Source organism: Lathyrus oleraceus, chromosome 5 (assembly GCF_024323335.1).
Source record: "Lathyrus oleraceus cultivar Zhongwan6 chromosome 5, CAAS_Psat_ZW6_1.0, whole genome shotgun sequence".
Taxonomy (NCBI): Eukaryota; Viridiplantae; Streptophyta; class Magnoliopsida; order Fabales; family Fabaceae; genus Lathyrus; species Lathyrus oleraceus.
This window is the reverse complement of record NC_066583.1, coordinates 255,480,410-255,493,925: the sequence shown is the minus strand read 5'-3', so window position 1 is coordinate 255,493,925 and position 13,516 is coordinate 255,480,410. Positions and strand designations below refer to the sequence as shown.

The 13,516-nt window shown below is 33.7% G+C and overlaps 1 protein-coding gene and 1 long non-coding RNA gene across 4 annotated transcripts in view; one reads left to right on the top strand and one right to left on the bottom strand.

Moving 5' to 3' along the window:
* The window catches only part of LOC127083627 (serine/threonine-protein kinase ATM), an 85,164-nt gene extending 77,596 nt beyond the window's left edge, over positions 1–7,568 (top strand). For both annotated transcript variants that reach the window (XM_051023946.1, XM_051023945.1), the window contains exons 65-78: positions 47–103; positions 220–279; positions 1,208–1,302; positions 1,395–1,503; positions 2,198–2,287; positions 3,316–3,395; positions 3,823–3,901; positions 4,509–4,555; positions 4,727–4,826; positions 5,252–5,383; positions 6,163–6,297; positions 6,384–6,449; positions 6,618–6,761; positions 7,138–7,568. In XM_051023946.1, coding sequence (XP_050879903.1) covers positions 47–103; positions 220–279; positions 1,208–1,302; positions 1,395–1,503; positions 2,198–2,287; positions 3,316–3,395; positions 3,823–3,901; positions 4,509–4,555; positions 4,727–4,826; positions 5,252–5,383; positions 6,163–6,297; positions 6,384–6,449; positions 6,618–6,761; positions 7,138–7,215 — 1,272 coding nt within the window. In that variant the 3' untranslated portion in view covers positions 7,216–7,568. The remainder of the gene's footprint in view (positions 1–46; positions 104–219; positions 280–1,207; positions 1,303–1,394; positions 1,504–2,197; positions 2,288–3,315; positions 3,396–3,822; positions 3,902–4,508; positions 4,556–4,726; positions 4,827–5,251; positions 5,384–6,162; positions 6,298–6,383; positions 6,450–6,617; positions 6,762–7,137) is intronic.
* Positions 1–13,516, bottom strand: part of LOC127083628 (uncharacterized) — a 53,720-nt gene that overhangs the window by 38,321 nt on the left and 1,883 nt on the right. The window contains exon 3 of one of the 2 annotated variants that reach the window (XR_007788480.1): positions 5,266–5,413. The exons of the other annotated variant lie outside the window; for it this stretch is intronic. This is a non-coding gene — a long non-coding RNA (uncharacterized LOC127083628). Of the gene's footprint in view, positions 1–5,265; positions 5,414–13,516 lie in introns of those variants that run through there. 2 annotated transcript variants of the gene reach the window in all.

Below are 13,516 nucleotides of genomic sequence, written 5' to 3'. Positions count from 1 at the left end.
AATTTTAATAATCAATGAATTATCACTAAACTCTGATTATATGTAGATGAAGCAAATGGTGGATATTTATATCAAACTTGCTGAGATGGAGACAAAGAGAGAGGTGCCCATTCTTTTTTGTGACCGTGAATTTATTTGAAGATTAGTTTCTATTAGTGGCTTGCAAAGAGACTGAAGTTATTTATTTTAGACAAACTTCTAATTGAGTTCTTTATGTAGGATACCAATAAAAGAATGACACTACCTAGGGATTTACGTAATCTCCCAGTGCTAGAACTTGTAAGTCAATTGCTAAATTTATTTATGATGATGAAGCTTTTGGTATGAGGCAATGATTTTATGTTTAAGTAATCTCCCACTGCAAGGATTATATGGCATTAACTGCTTTATAAAGCGACCATCATGTACCCTGTTATCCCGATATCTGTTTGAAGTCGGCAGCTCCGCTATCTCAGTCATTGGAGTTTGCATAGAGATTTAGTAGCTAGACACACTGATGAAAGAGACTAAAAAGATGGAAGAAGCAAGTGAGATCACATCCAAGAATTGAAGAAAAAGAAGTTCACAAGTGATTGGTTTAAAAATATATAAGATGGTGCATAACTTATAAAAAAGATTAGCCTAATAACAAGTTGCTTCGTGTTGGCAAAATGAAAGTGAAGAAATGAACTTTAAATGTGGAAGTTGAGAAGGCAAAGAACACAGGGGTTAAGTCTATAGTGCCCTAGGCCTTCATACAGAATTCTAGTTTACTATAGACCCGTGCGGGTATATAGTGCAGTAGGCATTTGCTTCCACTTTCACCAAATTCTATTTCACCATAGAATCAACCGGGTCTATAGTGCCCTAGGCCTTTCACACCAAAACAGTATGTTTATCTGGCATGCTAACAATCCAAGTTTTCTGATCTTTCACAAGCCGACCTATCCTAGTTAAGATCTTGTGCTTGACTACATTGTTTATAATAATGTAATTACAATAAATAAAAAGAATGCTAAATTGATGTGATTGCTAAACTATTCATAATCACTGATTTTATACAGCTAAGAATATAAACATGTAATGAATTAAAGGTAACATGTGATAAACTCTAAAAGAAACATTTATGACAGCATTATTTGTATACTGTCAACATTAGGTCTGCTATGCCTATGTTAAATCTTTTTAAAGCTATTTACGTGCTAAGATATTTCTTTTGGCCATTCAGGTACCTGTAGTGACAGCTACCATTTCAATTGATCGTAGTTGTCAATATCATGAAGGCTCTTTTCCTTACTTCAAAGGATTAGGAGATTCTGTTATGTATGTATTGATCGCTTATAGATTCAGAGATAATTTTCTTCTAGCATTCAATATTAATTCTTAAATCTGCTCTATGTTGGTTTAACGTACAGGATAATGAATGGTATAAATGCTCCTAAAGTGGTTGAATGCTTGGGTTCTGATGGCTGCAGATATCGGCAACTTGCAAAATCTGGAAATGATGACTTAAGACAGGATGCTGTATGAATTCTAACAGCTTATGTTTTCTAATCGTTTTGGCATCCTTTGAAGTTATATTAGATTTCCATTTTTTAGAAAAACTAACTCCCCAAGCAAGCATTTATTACTAATATGTTTTTCAAACCTACTTTTCTATCAACTTTTATTTTTATTCAAACTATCATATAATTTTACCATTTGTATTTTTTACCTTCTGGTTTGAGTCAGCCTGTTTTAGAAAAATGAGACCTTCCATCTAGCTCGGTCCCATAGTGATTAGTCCACGTAAATCTTTCGGTATAGATTAGACATAGCAAAAAAAAATTCTCATCCTTTTAGATGTCAGGTGTGTTTCTGACGCATTAGGGAAACTGTACACTTTAGTGATTAATGGGATCTTAACATGATTAATGGTTAATGGATAAGCACAAATTGGTTGGGTTTATTTACCCGGTATCATCTTGGTTCATCATATGGGCTGATTTTGTTAATGATTCTGTTTCTTGGGTCTGCTTTGGTTGTGTGGGTGCTATTTCTTTTATTATTTATCTTTAGCTGGGTTTCAGGTTTTGTTCTATTTCACAATTTGATGCTCTGTTTTTTTAGTATTTGGCACTCCTTGTGCTAAGTATTGGTGCCTTCACAAAAAATTTAGCTTAAAAAAGATGCCCCTGGATTTGTTATTTACTTGGATAACCTTCTGAATTCTGTATAGGTAATGGAACAATTCTTTGGTTTAGTTAACACATTCCTAAGGAACCATCAAGATACATGGAGAAGAAGGCTAGGTGTTCGGACTTACAAGGTATCTTTTTCTTTTTATTGTTCTTTGCCTCTAGTGTTGATGATTAACTTGTATGTTGTTACACTGTCTTGTAGAGAAGAAGCTTAAGTAAATAGATTTAGGGAATTTCCAGCTAATCAAGTGTCTAAATAAGGGAAAATGGAAATGTGAGTATACTAGTTTTAGCTCTAGCTTAGCTGTTAATCAGCTTGTAAAGTTTGTGTCACAAGTTTGGCTTAGATGTAGCACGTTTCACAAGGTTCAAAAGTTAGTTAGTGGAGTATGCCACATCAGCATAAACTGTTTGGAACTGCCTCAGAGTTAGTTATCAATCGGTGTAGGTTAGCACCGCTGGGAGTGCATGTTAAGCAAGTATATAACCTCTTGTATCTTAATTTCTCAAATCAAGAATTCATATCAATCAATGCATAAATATTTCTTTTACCTTTTCTCTGTTTCTCTTACTCTAATAAAGTGGGGCTATGTTCAGAGTTTCCTTTTTTTTCATTACTCATGGCACTTAGAAATGTTAACTTGCCATAGAATATGCTTTTGCAGCTGGGTCCTGTTCCCAGGGTTGCTTCATCTTATCTATTTCTCCTCAGACTAGAAATTTGCTTCATGATAGTCCATGATAAGCTTTAGAATACATAGGATATAAGGGGAATTTAATTCCTGAAAAATGATACAGTCAGCACAAAGACTTTTTTTTTCTTTGCTGGCTGGAAGCATTTATTAAAATTTAATTGCATAAGAGGGATATACTTGAGGGTTATATATCATTTGTTTATTTTGAATTGTACATTTTTTAGTACGTATTCTCTCCTTTCTTGTCCTACTTTTGCTTTCTGATTTATGGTACAAATTGTCCATCTTGAACCTTAATCTGTGCATTTCATTGTTGTATACTCGCAGCATCCTTAAACATCCTATATGTAATTTGGCTGAAAATACCTTTGTTTGCTTGAGATTGTGTACTGATTATTAAGGTACTGACTGAAAAAATTGAATTATTAAAATGATTGAGAATAGTTTTTTTTCTGGTTCAGGTTGTTCCTTTTACTCCAAGTGCTGGTGTTCTTGAATGGGTTAATGGAACTCTTCCTCTCGGTGAATATCTTATAGGGAGGTTAGTCAAAAAGAGACCTATTTTACTACAAAATTTAATGTTTTGTTCAAATGACTGGTCCATGTCATGATTCAATTGTGAAAACATAAGCTGTTGGGTGAAGGCACGTGAAAGGTTTTATATTTAATTTTCCCAGTCTAATACATGGTTGGTTTTATATTTAATTTTCCCAGTCTAATACGTGAAAGGTTTTATATTTAATTTTCCCAGTCTAATTTTCCCTTTATGCTTGAACAATGCACTTACTGTCCTTAGCTTGTGCTCAAAGTCAACTTCTACTTAGAATAATGAGTGCAATAATGTTGAACTCAAGACCCATGGTTATTGAGCGTTTGATACGATCTCATGAACCAAATACCCAACAGCTTAAGTTGTTGAGTAAAGCACCTGTACAGTTCTATATCTAACAATTCTTCTTGAACTTCAGCATGAGAAATGGTGGTGCGCATGGTCGCTATGGAGTAGGGGATTGGCCATTCTTTAAATGTCGAGAGCACATGGCAAATGTAAGCAAATAATGTTTAAGTATTTGTGTCAAGATGATATCAAAAAATATCTGGTGTTTCATTTTAGTATATTGCTTGTTTGGTAGTTTGTTTCAGTTTTTGTCCAATCAGAATATTAATATAAAAATGTCCAAAATGTATGTTCGTAGTTTAAATTATTTTTAGTTTTCCTCCCAACTAGATGTCTTTTTCAAAAAAAAATCTTTAGAGGTGGGGAGAAGACTTTCTCCAGCAAAAGCTAAAGGCAACATATGAAGAATTTGAATCTCCTAATCTATTATATTTATCAGAAAAATTAGTACACTCATGATGAAATCTTTCATGATCCATGAGAAACCTAGTGGATCTGGCAGGCTATAATTAGATTACTCTATATTTCCATTCTTACTGTTCTTAGTTCCTATAACAGGATCACTAATGTTAGGAGATAATTGCTGGGAAACCCTTATATAAAATTCACTATTAAGAACTGTACTTATTCAACTCTTACACTATGCCTTAGAAAGAGAATACAAGACAAATTGAAAAAACAGGCAGAGCTTATACATTATCATTCATTTTCTGATATACCAAATAGATTAGTAATACAATGTTGATTTTTATATAGGAAAGGGACAAGCGCAAAGCATTTCAGGAAGTTTGCAGGAATTTCAGGTTTATTTCCCGTGAAGAGTTATTATAGTTAGTCATTTGAATTTTTTATGGAGTATATGGGATTGGCCAACATGCCTTACAATCTTCTGATGTCTCTCCCTCTCCCTTCACTCTCTTTTAAAGGACTTTGAAGTCGTAGTCAACTTAGTCTGATAATATTGTTTTCTGCAGGCCTGTGATGCATTTCTTTTTCTTGGAGAGGTTCTTACACCCAGCTGAGTGGTTTGAAAAGAGACTGGCATATACCCGAAGTGTTGCTACCAGTTCTATGGTAAGTGCCTTCTACTTTTCCATGTGGACTTATTTTTTCAATAACTGGATCCACTCAGTATCAAAGTAAAAGTGGGGTGTTTGTCCAGTATAGATGGACCATTCAACAATTCTAACATAATTCAATTTAAGTTATTTTCCAATGCACTTTTTTGAAGTTTTTATATTCTTTTTTTATTTTCCGAATTTTGCACCTACACAGAATCTAGCCTTCTGTGTTGCTGTGTTGCAATGAATATAGCTTTGACCATATTGGCCATTTTGTGATCCAAATCTATCACATCCATTATTAGTACTATTTTATTTCAAAGTAGTTGAATGATTTTCTATCTGAAATATGACTATTTCAGAAACATCCGAGATAAGGATCTGCATCAGTATATCTCTCATTCACAACATTATATTTATTAGTTTATTGATATTCAGGTTGGATATATTGTTGGCCTTGGAGATCGGCATTCAATGAACATTTTAATTGATCAGACTACTGCAGAGGTTGTTCACATTGATCTTGGTGTTGCTTTCGAACAAGGCTTGATGCTTAAGACCCCAGAACGGGTATGTCGTTGATAAACCTTCATTAATGATCTTGAAAGCATGCAAGTGTGAAGACATATATAAGATTACAGAAAATTTTAAAATTTTCAGAACACAACAGCTACAAGACAACTAGTAAAATTCTCATAGAATTAAGACAGGCTAGGATATGTTTCACCACAAACCATCAATTGTCATAATCTGATAGAATAATTGACAACCTTGAGATGGGACACTGATAAGGGAAATAGTTGTAGCTAGAGATAGAAACCCCTAAATTCTCTCAAATCTGATCTGGGCTTGTGCCTCTGCTCTATTTCAGTAGACTACGTTGTGACCATGGGGGACTTTGCAGCCTCTATCACAACTAGGATGCCAACTATCCAATATCAACAAAATACTACTTGGTAACTCTCAGTGCTTTTTAAGCTACCATTACAATCCTCCAAAACACAAAGTCTTTTTAAATTTAAAATCATTGAAGCATATGATTTTGAGCGTACATTTAACGAATTAAACTTGGTTTGACTGAGCTCTTCATTAATGAAATTGATACCCTAACCAATAGAGGTCGGGTTTGATTGGTTTGGTTTAGACCCAAGCATGAAAAGGTATGTTTGTTTGGTATAGGTGTTTTAAGTATAGAAAACAAATGGTCAAATGCAGCTAGGAGTATCCAGTCTCTAACTTGAACACTCATCCAACATGGATGCGACAATTTGGACTTCCTTGCATCCTGCATCGTGATCTCACTTACATTCTTAATCTGGATTTTTGTTGTCCTCATTAACTGCCGGCAGGTTCCATATAGGCTCACAAGAGATGTAATTGATGGAATGGGTGTAACTGGTGTAGAGGGGGTTTTCAGAAGATGTTGTGAGAAAACACTTTCTGTTATGCGGACAAACAAAGAGGCATTACTTACAATTGTGGAGGTAATCATATTTCCCTCAAATAATTTGTATTGAATGAATTGAGCTTATTTCATTTTATTTTCGTTACAAATGCGTGTCTTCTGTAGGTGTTTATCCATGATCCTCTTTATAAGTGGGCTCTTTCTCCTCTGAAAGCTTTGCAGCGTCAAAAGGTATTCTAAATATCAAGTGTTACTTTCTTTATTTAACCTTTTTTGAACAAAAAGAATCCTGTGTCCAGCATTTCTTATGCAAATTGGTGGCAACCCCATTCGGCAAAGTTTGTTCGTCATGCATTATTTGATTTATCTGCAGTGATCTTTTTCCTTTTTTCTCCACAGGAAATGGATGTTGATTTGGATACAAGTTTGGAGGAACCTCAAAATGAGTATGAAGGAAATAAAGATGCTGCACGTGCACTTTTGCGTGTAAAACAAAAGCTGGATGGGTATGAAGATGGTGAAATGCGAAGTATCCATGGGCAGGTATTTTATCAATACATCCCTGCCAAATTTGTGTATTGATTATACATTTTTTTCTTTTCCTTTTTCATCTATATCGAGGTTAAGCTGATAAAGTAGGTAAGAAATTCAGATAGTATGTATTAGCATTTCCCTATCATGTAACCGGTAAATTAAAAATTGGAAACATAAGCTTGTAGATATGGCCATATATGTCAATAGCATTTTCGAAAGAGAGCTGCATATTAGACTAGACGACGTACTCCCATTGCACTGGTGAATAAAGTTTGATCAATTGCCACAAATTTATAATTACCATCCTATACCTTGGGTGTTAACTAAGAGATATTTTAAATGTTCAAATATCTCATGGAAAATCTATTTGTGGTTCCATTTACAGGTACAGCAACTCATCCAAGATGCAATAGATTCTGAGCGATTGTGCCAAATGTTTCCTGGTTGGGGAGCTTGGTTATGAAAAGTCCTTTTGTCCACCACACCTTGAGTGAACTTGTATAGGCGGCTTGTATATTCTCCATTGGTGTTTTTTCCCTTAAATTCTAAAATCAGCTTCTCTTTCAATTCTTCTTTAGCTTCTTATGTTCTTATTGTTAAACGATTATACGGCCGTGTTAAAGGATGTGAAAGTAATAGTATCTCACATTTGTATGTATACGTAGATGTATGCTGGTCATCGGTTTGTACAGTTGGCTTTTCCAGCAAAGCCCTTGCATTTGTGAAATTATTACTAATTGTAATTACCAAGTCTTATGCAGTTGCATTTACCTTAGACCAAAATATCAAAGTTTAATTTATTTTAATATTTTCCTACTGATTGAGTACTTTTGGTGGTGGTTCAGTCTCATCTATTCTTTAACCTTTCACGCTCAGCCCTAAATACCTACTTTACTCCCCTTATAAACTTAGATCTCCTTTGATTTGAGTTAAACTGTGCAGAATAAAATAACAGAGAAAACACAAAATCCAATACTTTTCTTTGTTAAGAATGCAATGAAATGAAAAAAAAGTTACTAACATGTGGTTTGTCTGAATTCTAAAGTATTAGTGGTACTAGAATTTAACTTGCCACTCCACCGATTTATAGCTGACACCATTTCATAATTTCAAAATTCAAAAAATATCCTTATTATTTATCAATAAAAATTTATTTTTCTTCAAAAAAATTTACTCTTACTATTTCCGATATCACAAATGACATTTTTGGTACGCATTTTTTTTATATTTTTGGAAATTCTTGCATTTCTATTGGACATTTGAATATTTCCAGTAAAAAATATTGAAATTTTTTAAAAATTGGATTTTTTTTGGGAAATCTTAAATGTATATAGAAAGTTGTCAAAATTTAGAAAAAATATAAGAACTTTTGCAAATTTCAGTTAACATCATAGAAAATAGGAAAAATGTTTTATTTGTGTGGTTTGGAGTCGGCAATGTTATCTATAGATTTGTGCACATATTTTATGCAGTTTTTAACCATGGACACATTATGTTTTCTATGTAATAAATTTAATTAAATGTTTTCCTGTCTCTATTAATAGCAATGATAGATATTTGAGTAGTTTTTAACATCACTTTTTCTATATATTTTCCTCAATTTTAATAATCAATGAATTATCACTAAACTCTGATTATTGTTGTGACAGTTTGTTTTGATACTGCAAATGGCAAGTGAGGTATGAAAGATAAATTAATTATGGGGTGTGAGAGAGGAGGAGATTATAAAATGAATAATGCATTTGAAAGCAGTATAAATGTCATTTTAGGATGAGATTTGTTCGGAGAGGTAGAGGTTGGAAGATGATAGATAGGTGTGGGTTGCACAATCATAAATTATATAAGGATTTAGAAGGTCATGACATATTGAGTAGTCTAAAAGTTAATGAAAGATATTTTGTGAATGGCATGACAAAGTACAATATGACTCCATGATATATAGTTGTTGCTTTGAAAGATAAAGATTTAAAAAATCTTACTGGTATTATCCAAGTGTATAAAGATAGAGCTATGTATAATTCGAGCAAGAGAGATCCATACTCAAATTTATAAATTTTTATAATTTTCAAAATTCATATAAAAGTATATTGAAAAATTTGCTCTAAATAAAAAGATAACATATATAAGTGTGGAGTGACAAATTAAATTCTCTAATTTTACATATGGAACACGGAATAAATTTTTAATGGAGTAAAGTCCAACACAAAAAAAATGCATCTGATATTAACCATATATGTAATGTATTAACCATATCATTTTCTGTTAAATTAAACAAATGTATTTATTGATCGGAAGAGTATCACAATAATACATAACAAATCTTGTAAATTAAAAAACATAAGTTGAAATACAAAAGCTATATTTTGTCGCCGATAGAAAATATTAGAAAAGTTTAATATCATAAAAGAAAGTAAAGAGTTTTTTATTTAAATTGAATTGCATGTACAAAACCTATATTTTGTCACCGATAGAAAATTAGAAAAGCTATATATGTAAATTGAATCGACAAAATAATTCTTAAAAAATACAGGGAATTTTTAATGGTTACTAGTGTACCATATAAAAATATAAAAATGTTTTTAAAATTTGAAGACGAGTCTTCGGACGCACCCTAAGTTAATAGAAGTTTGATTTAATGTGAAAAAATTACGGAGATACATCTTCATAAACATTTACAGAGATGCATCTCCGAGTACTGCTTGTACTTATCACGTCAGAACCCTTCTTCTTCTTCACTTGTTAAAAAAATATTTTTTTCTCTAAAACTCTCAAAATCACATTGTCTCAAAATCAATTAGGCAACATCAATGCTTCTTCAATCAACATCAACTACATCAAAGAGTCCATTCAACTACATCAACTTCAAAAACTCCTCATTTCTTATAAGTTTTTTATTATTGTAATTTTGTTTTGTATAAATTTGTAAAAAATGATGATTAGGTATTGAAATACATAGGTTATGCATGTTTGATAGTTGATACATTATGAGAAATGTTTCATAGTTAAAAGTAATTATTAATGCATTATTTTTGGGGTCTTAATGGTCTACATTTGCGCCATTGACGAAAATGAAAGTTGCAGGAAAATCTAGAGATGCATCTCCATATTTTTCAACATTTGGATTCCTAAGAACCGGATATGCATCTCAGTATTTTATCAGTCTGCATTTTTTTGTTTTTCTTACTTGTAGAGTTGCTTGTAGTAATTGTGTCACACTTGTCTAGTTTACTTACATGCATTATGGCTGGTAGAGACGACAAATTGAGGCACGCACAACATGCATTTGTCCTAAGGGAAAAAAGTCAGATTTCACATGCTCATGTTTCCTATAGCCCGGTTAATGCGGAGGCGTTGACCTCTGAGGCTAATATATATCCGCAATCTTCTTCCTGTAGGAGACGAGTGTCACATAGTGACACATCACTGCCTCCATCTTCCCGTAAGTGATAGGTTTCACCTACCCAAGCAGTTGAGGTATCCGAGTCACCAGAGGTACCTCAATCACTAGATGCACCAATGTCACCCCAGGCATCGGAGGGACCTTAGGCTGATGAGGCAGCAAAGGTATTGGGAGGAGGTTCGTTAGAGTTATCATTATTGCCTATTTTCCTCGACCATATTGTCAAACATATCTGGGACAGAGAGGTAAAATTAATTGAATTCATTATTTTTAAATTATGTTTATTATTATATTATAAGTTTCTGACAATGATTTATTTTTCTGCAGGACCGTGATCCATTGAAATTCATTAACCATGGGCGGAAGATTACTGACTTGCATCAGCCTACTGACGAGTGGTTTCATGCTACTTCACAACTATATGGAATGAATAACTTATGCAAGACCGATTATGTTATGGTGAACCACGGGATGCTTAATGCATTTGTAGAGATATGACATACTATAACCTCATCATTTCATCTACCACTTGCTGAGATGTCTATCACACTCGACGATGTGTCGTGTTTCCTGCATCTTCCGATTAGCGGAATTTTTTTAGATAATGGGAGGATCAACAGAGATGAGACACTTGAGTAGATGGTAGACTATCTGGGAGTTAACCCAGACATTACCTTGAGGGAGTTTGAAGCCACTAGATGGGCTCATGCTAGGTTTTAATTCCTGGAGAAGGTATATACAAATGAGTTGGTTAGAGCAAAACAAGTTGTTGATGATGAGGAGCAGGTAGGAAGTATAAAGCCTATGCTATGAGAATATGTGTTATATTTGGTTGGCACTACCATTTTTATAGACAAAAGTGTCACTTATGTTGATGTCCTTAATTAGTTAATTGGTTGTGAAATTTGGTGTTTCCTTTGTTGCATTTGAATTTAGAGAGCTTTGTTCTCTTTGATTCTCTTTTACTAGGAAAATCAAGAAGATATATCATAGAGTTTTATGGTTTGCAGTGACTTGGAGTATATGGGTGACTAGGAACACAATCTTATTCAAATAAGATCGATCGGTCATTAATAATGTTATTTCTCAAGTTAAATCTTATCGTGGGATTGATTGAGCATTAGCTATAGTAGTAACATTGACCTCTCGTTTAAAGATTTGAGTGTTAATCTTGTTAATTACAATTATCGAGTTGGTTTGGGCTAATTGTTGTTTTTTCCCTTTCTTTCCTTTGTATTGGGTTGAATACCTCTGGACTCATTTTAATAGAGTTCTTCTGTTTATAAAAAAGATATAGTATTACATTTTTATAGACGAACACTTTGAAATATATTATACTCATCCATAAAAAATAGCATATATAGTGTACCTAGAGTGGAGCCAGGAACCTGGCTCAGGGGTGCATAATATTTTAATATTATTAATAATATAATTATAATTTCTCCACTCTTTCCATCAAAAATCACACCTCTTGATAAATTGTGTTAGCTAACATTCAGAGCTTGACGAGCATAACAAAGTTGTGTTCCAAGAAAAACAAAGAAATTGTTATTAATACTGACGCAAACATGGCGAAGGTTGGTGAATGGAACATGGGACCAACTCTCAGAAGTGGAAATAATGAGAACTTAATTGAAGGAACTTTGAAGCGAAAAGGTTTCAATAACCTTCTAGCGGCAGAAAGGACATACAATCATCAACACTTCCCATGTTGCGACCCAGATGAAATCTGAAAAAGTGCAGATTTACACATTTTGTGAAGTTTTGGTAGATATGGTTATGAAGAACATGGATGCTAACACCATAGTGACGAATACCCAAGTTCACAATAGAAAGGATATTAAGAGTGATAATGATCGTCATTGAATCAAGTAAAAAATTTAAAGGTAAATCTAAGCTTTGGGATATGACAAAGGAGTATATAGAGAACACAATGAATGAGGGAGGGATGAAAGTTAGGGTTTCTGAAGTTATTGACATGACTAGTAGTAGTGGTACTAAAGACATGTCCCATATTGGATGAGTTGTCTCAAATATCAAAAAAATATCACGAAGCCTACAAACATGGGTTGCTACACAAAAATGAAAATTTTAAAGCCTATAACCTTGAAAATAAATATATTAATTATGAAAATTGTAGAGGATTACTTAATGCACCTTATGCTTTACTAGCATACCTCGTGAAAATACAATAATATCCCAGAATGGAGATGCATCTCCGAACGCATCCTAAATCAGTATATTTCTAAATCAGACCCTAAGTCAATGTGAAAAGTATTACGGATATGCATCTCCGTGTAAATTACGGAGATGCATCTCCGTGTAAATTAAGGAGATGCATCTTTGAACGTTGTTTAATAAAAACGTGTCATAACCCTTTCTCCTTCCTCACTTCTAAAAATACGCTTTCTTCCATCAAGCTCTTTCAACTCACATTATATCAAAATTATTCAACCAACTCCAAAGCTTCTTCCATCAACATCAAGTCCATAAAAGAATTCATTCAACACCGAAGTAAACTCACAATTTGCAAGTTTTAAATTTTTCTAAACATTTTTTAGTTTTTGTATAAATTTATATAAATTGATGTTTAGGTTATGAAATACATAGGTTATACATGTTTGATAGTTCATACATTAAGACAAACATGTTTGATATGTATTTTTATTGATCAATGCATTATTTTTGCTGATTTGGGGGATTGCATTAGCGTCATTGACGCTGATGAGGGTTGCTGAAAATTCCGGAGATACATCTCCAAAAAAATTTAATGTTTTGATTCTGAAAAATGGGAGATGCATCTTCGGAGTTTTTCAGTCTATATTTTTTTTTGTTTATTTATTTATTTTACTCATCGCGTAACTCTTATACGGTTTATTTACAGACATTATGGCTGATAGGCAAGACCGATTGAGGCACGGCAGGATTGCATAACATGCATCTATTAAGAGGGAAAATAGTCTGTCATCACAAGCTCCTTTTACCTCTATCCCGATTGATGCGGATGTGTTAGCTTCTAGGGATCATGTATCTTCGCCTTCTCCTTTTAGGGCTCATGTATATTCGACTTCTTCTTCCCTTAGAAGACGGGTTTCACCTACTCATGCATCCCCGCCTTCATCTTCTTGTAGGCGACAAGATTCACCTATTCAGGCATCCGAGAAAAAATAGGTACTCGAGTCACCAAAGGTACCTCACACAGTGTAGGTACCTAAGGCACCCCAGGAACATGAGGAAGTAGAGGTACCTGAGGCACTCTAGGTCCAAGAGGCACCCCCAAGCACCACAGGGGTTCGAAGGAGGCCCATCAGACTTGTCACTACTGCCTCTTTACCCGAACCATATTGTCAGACATGTTTGGGAC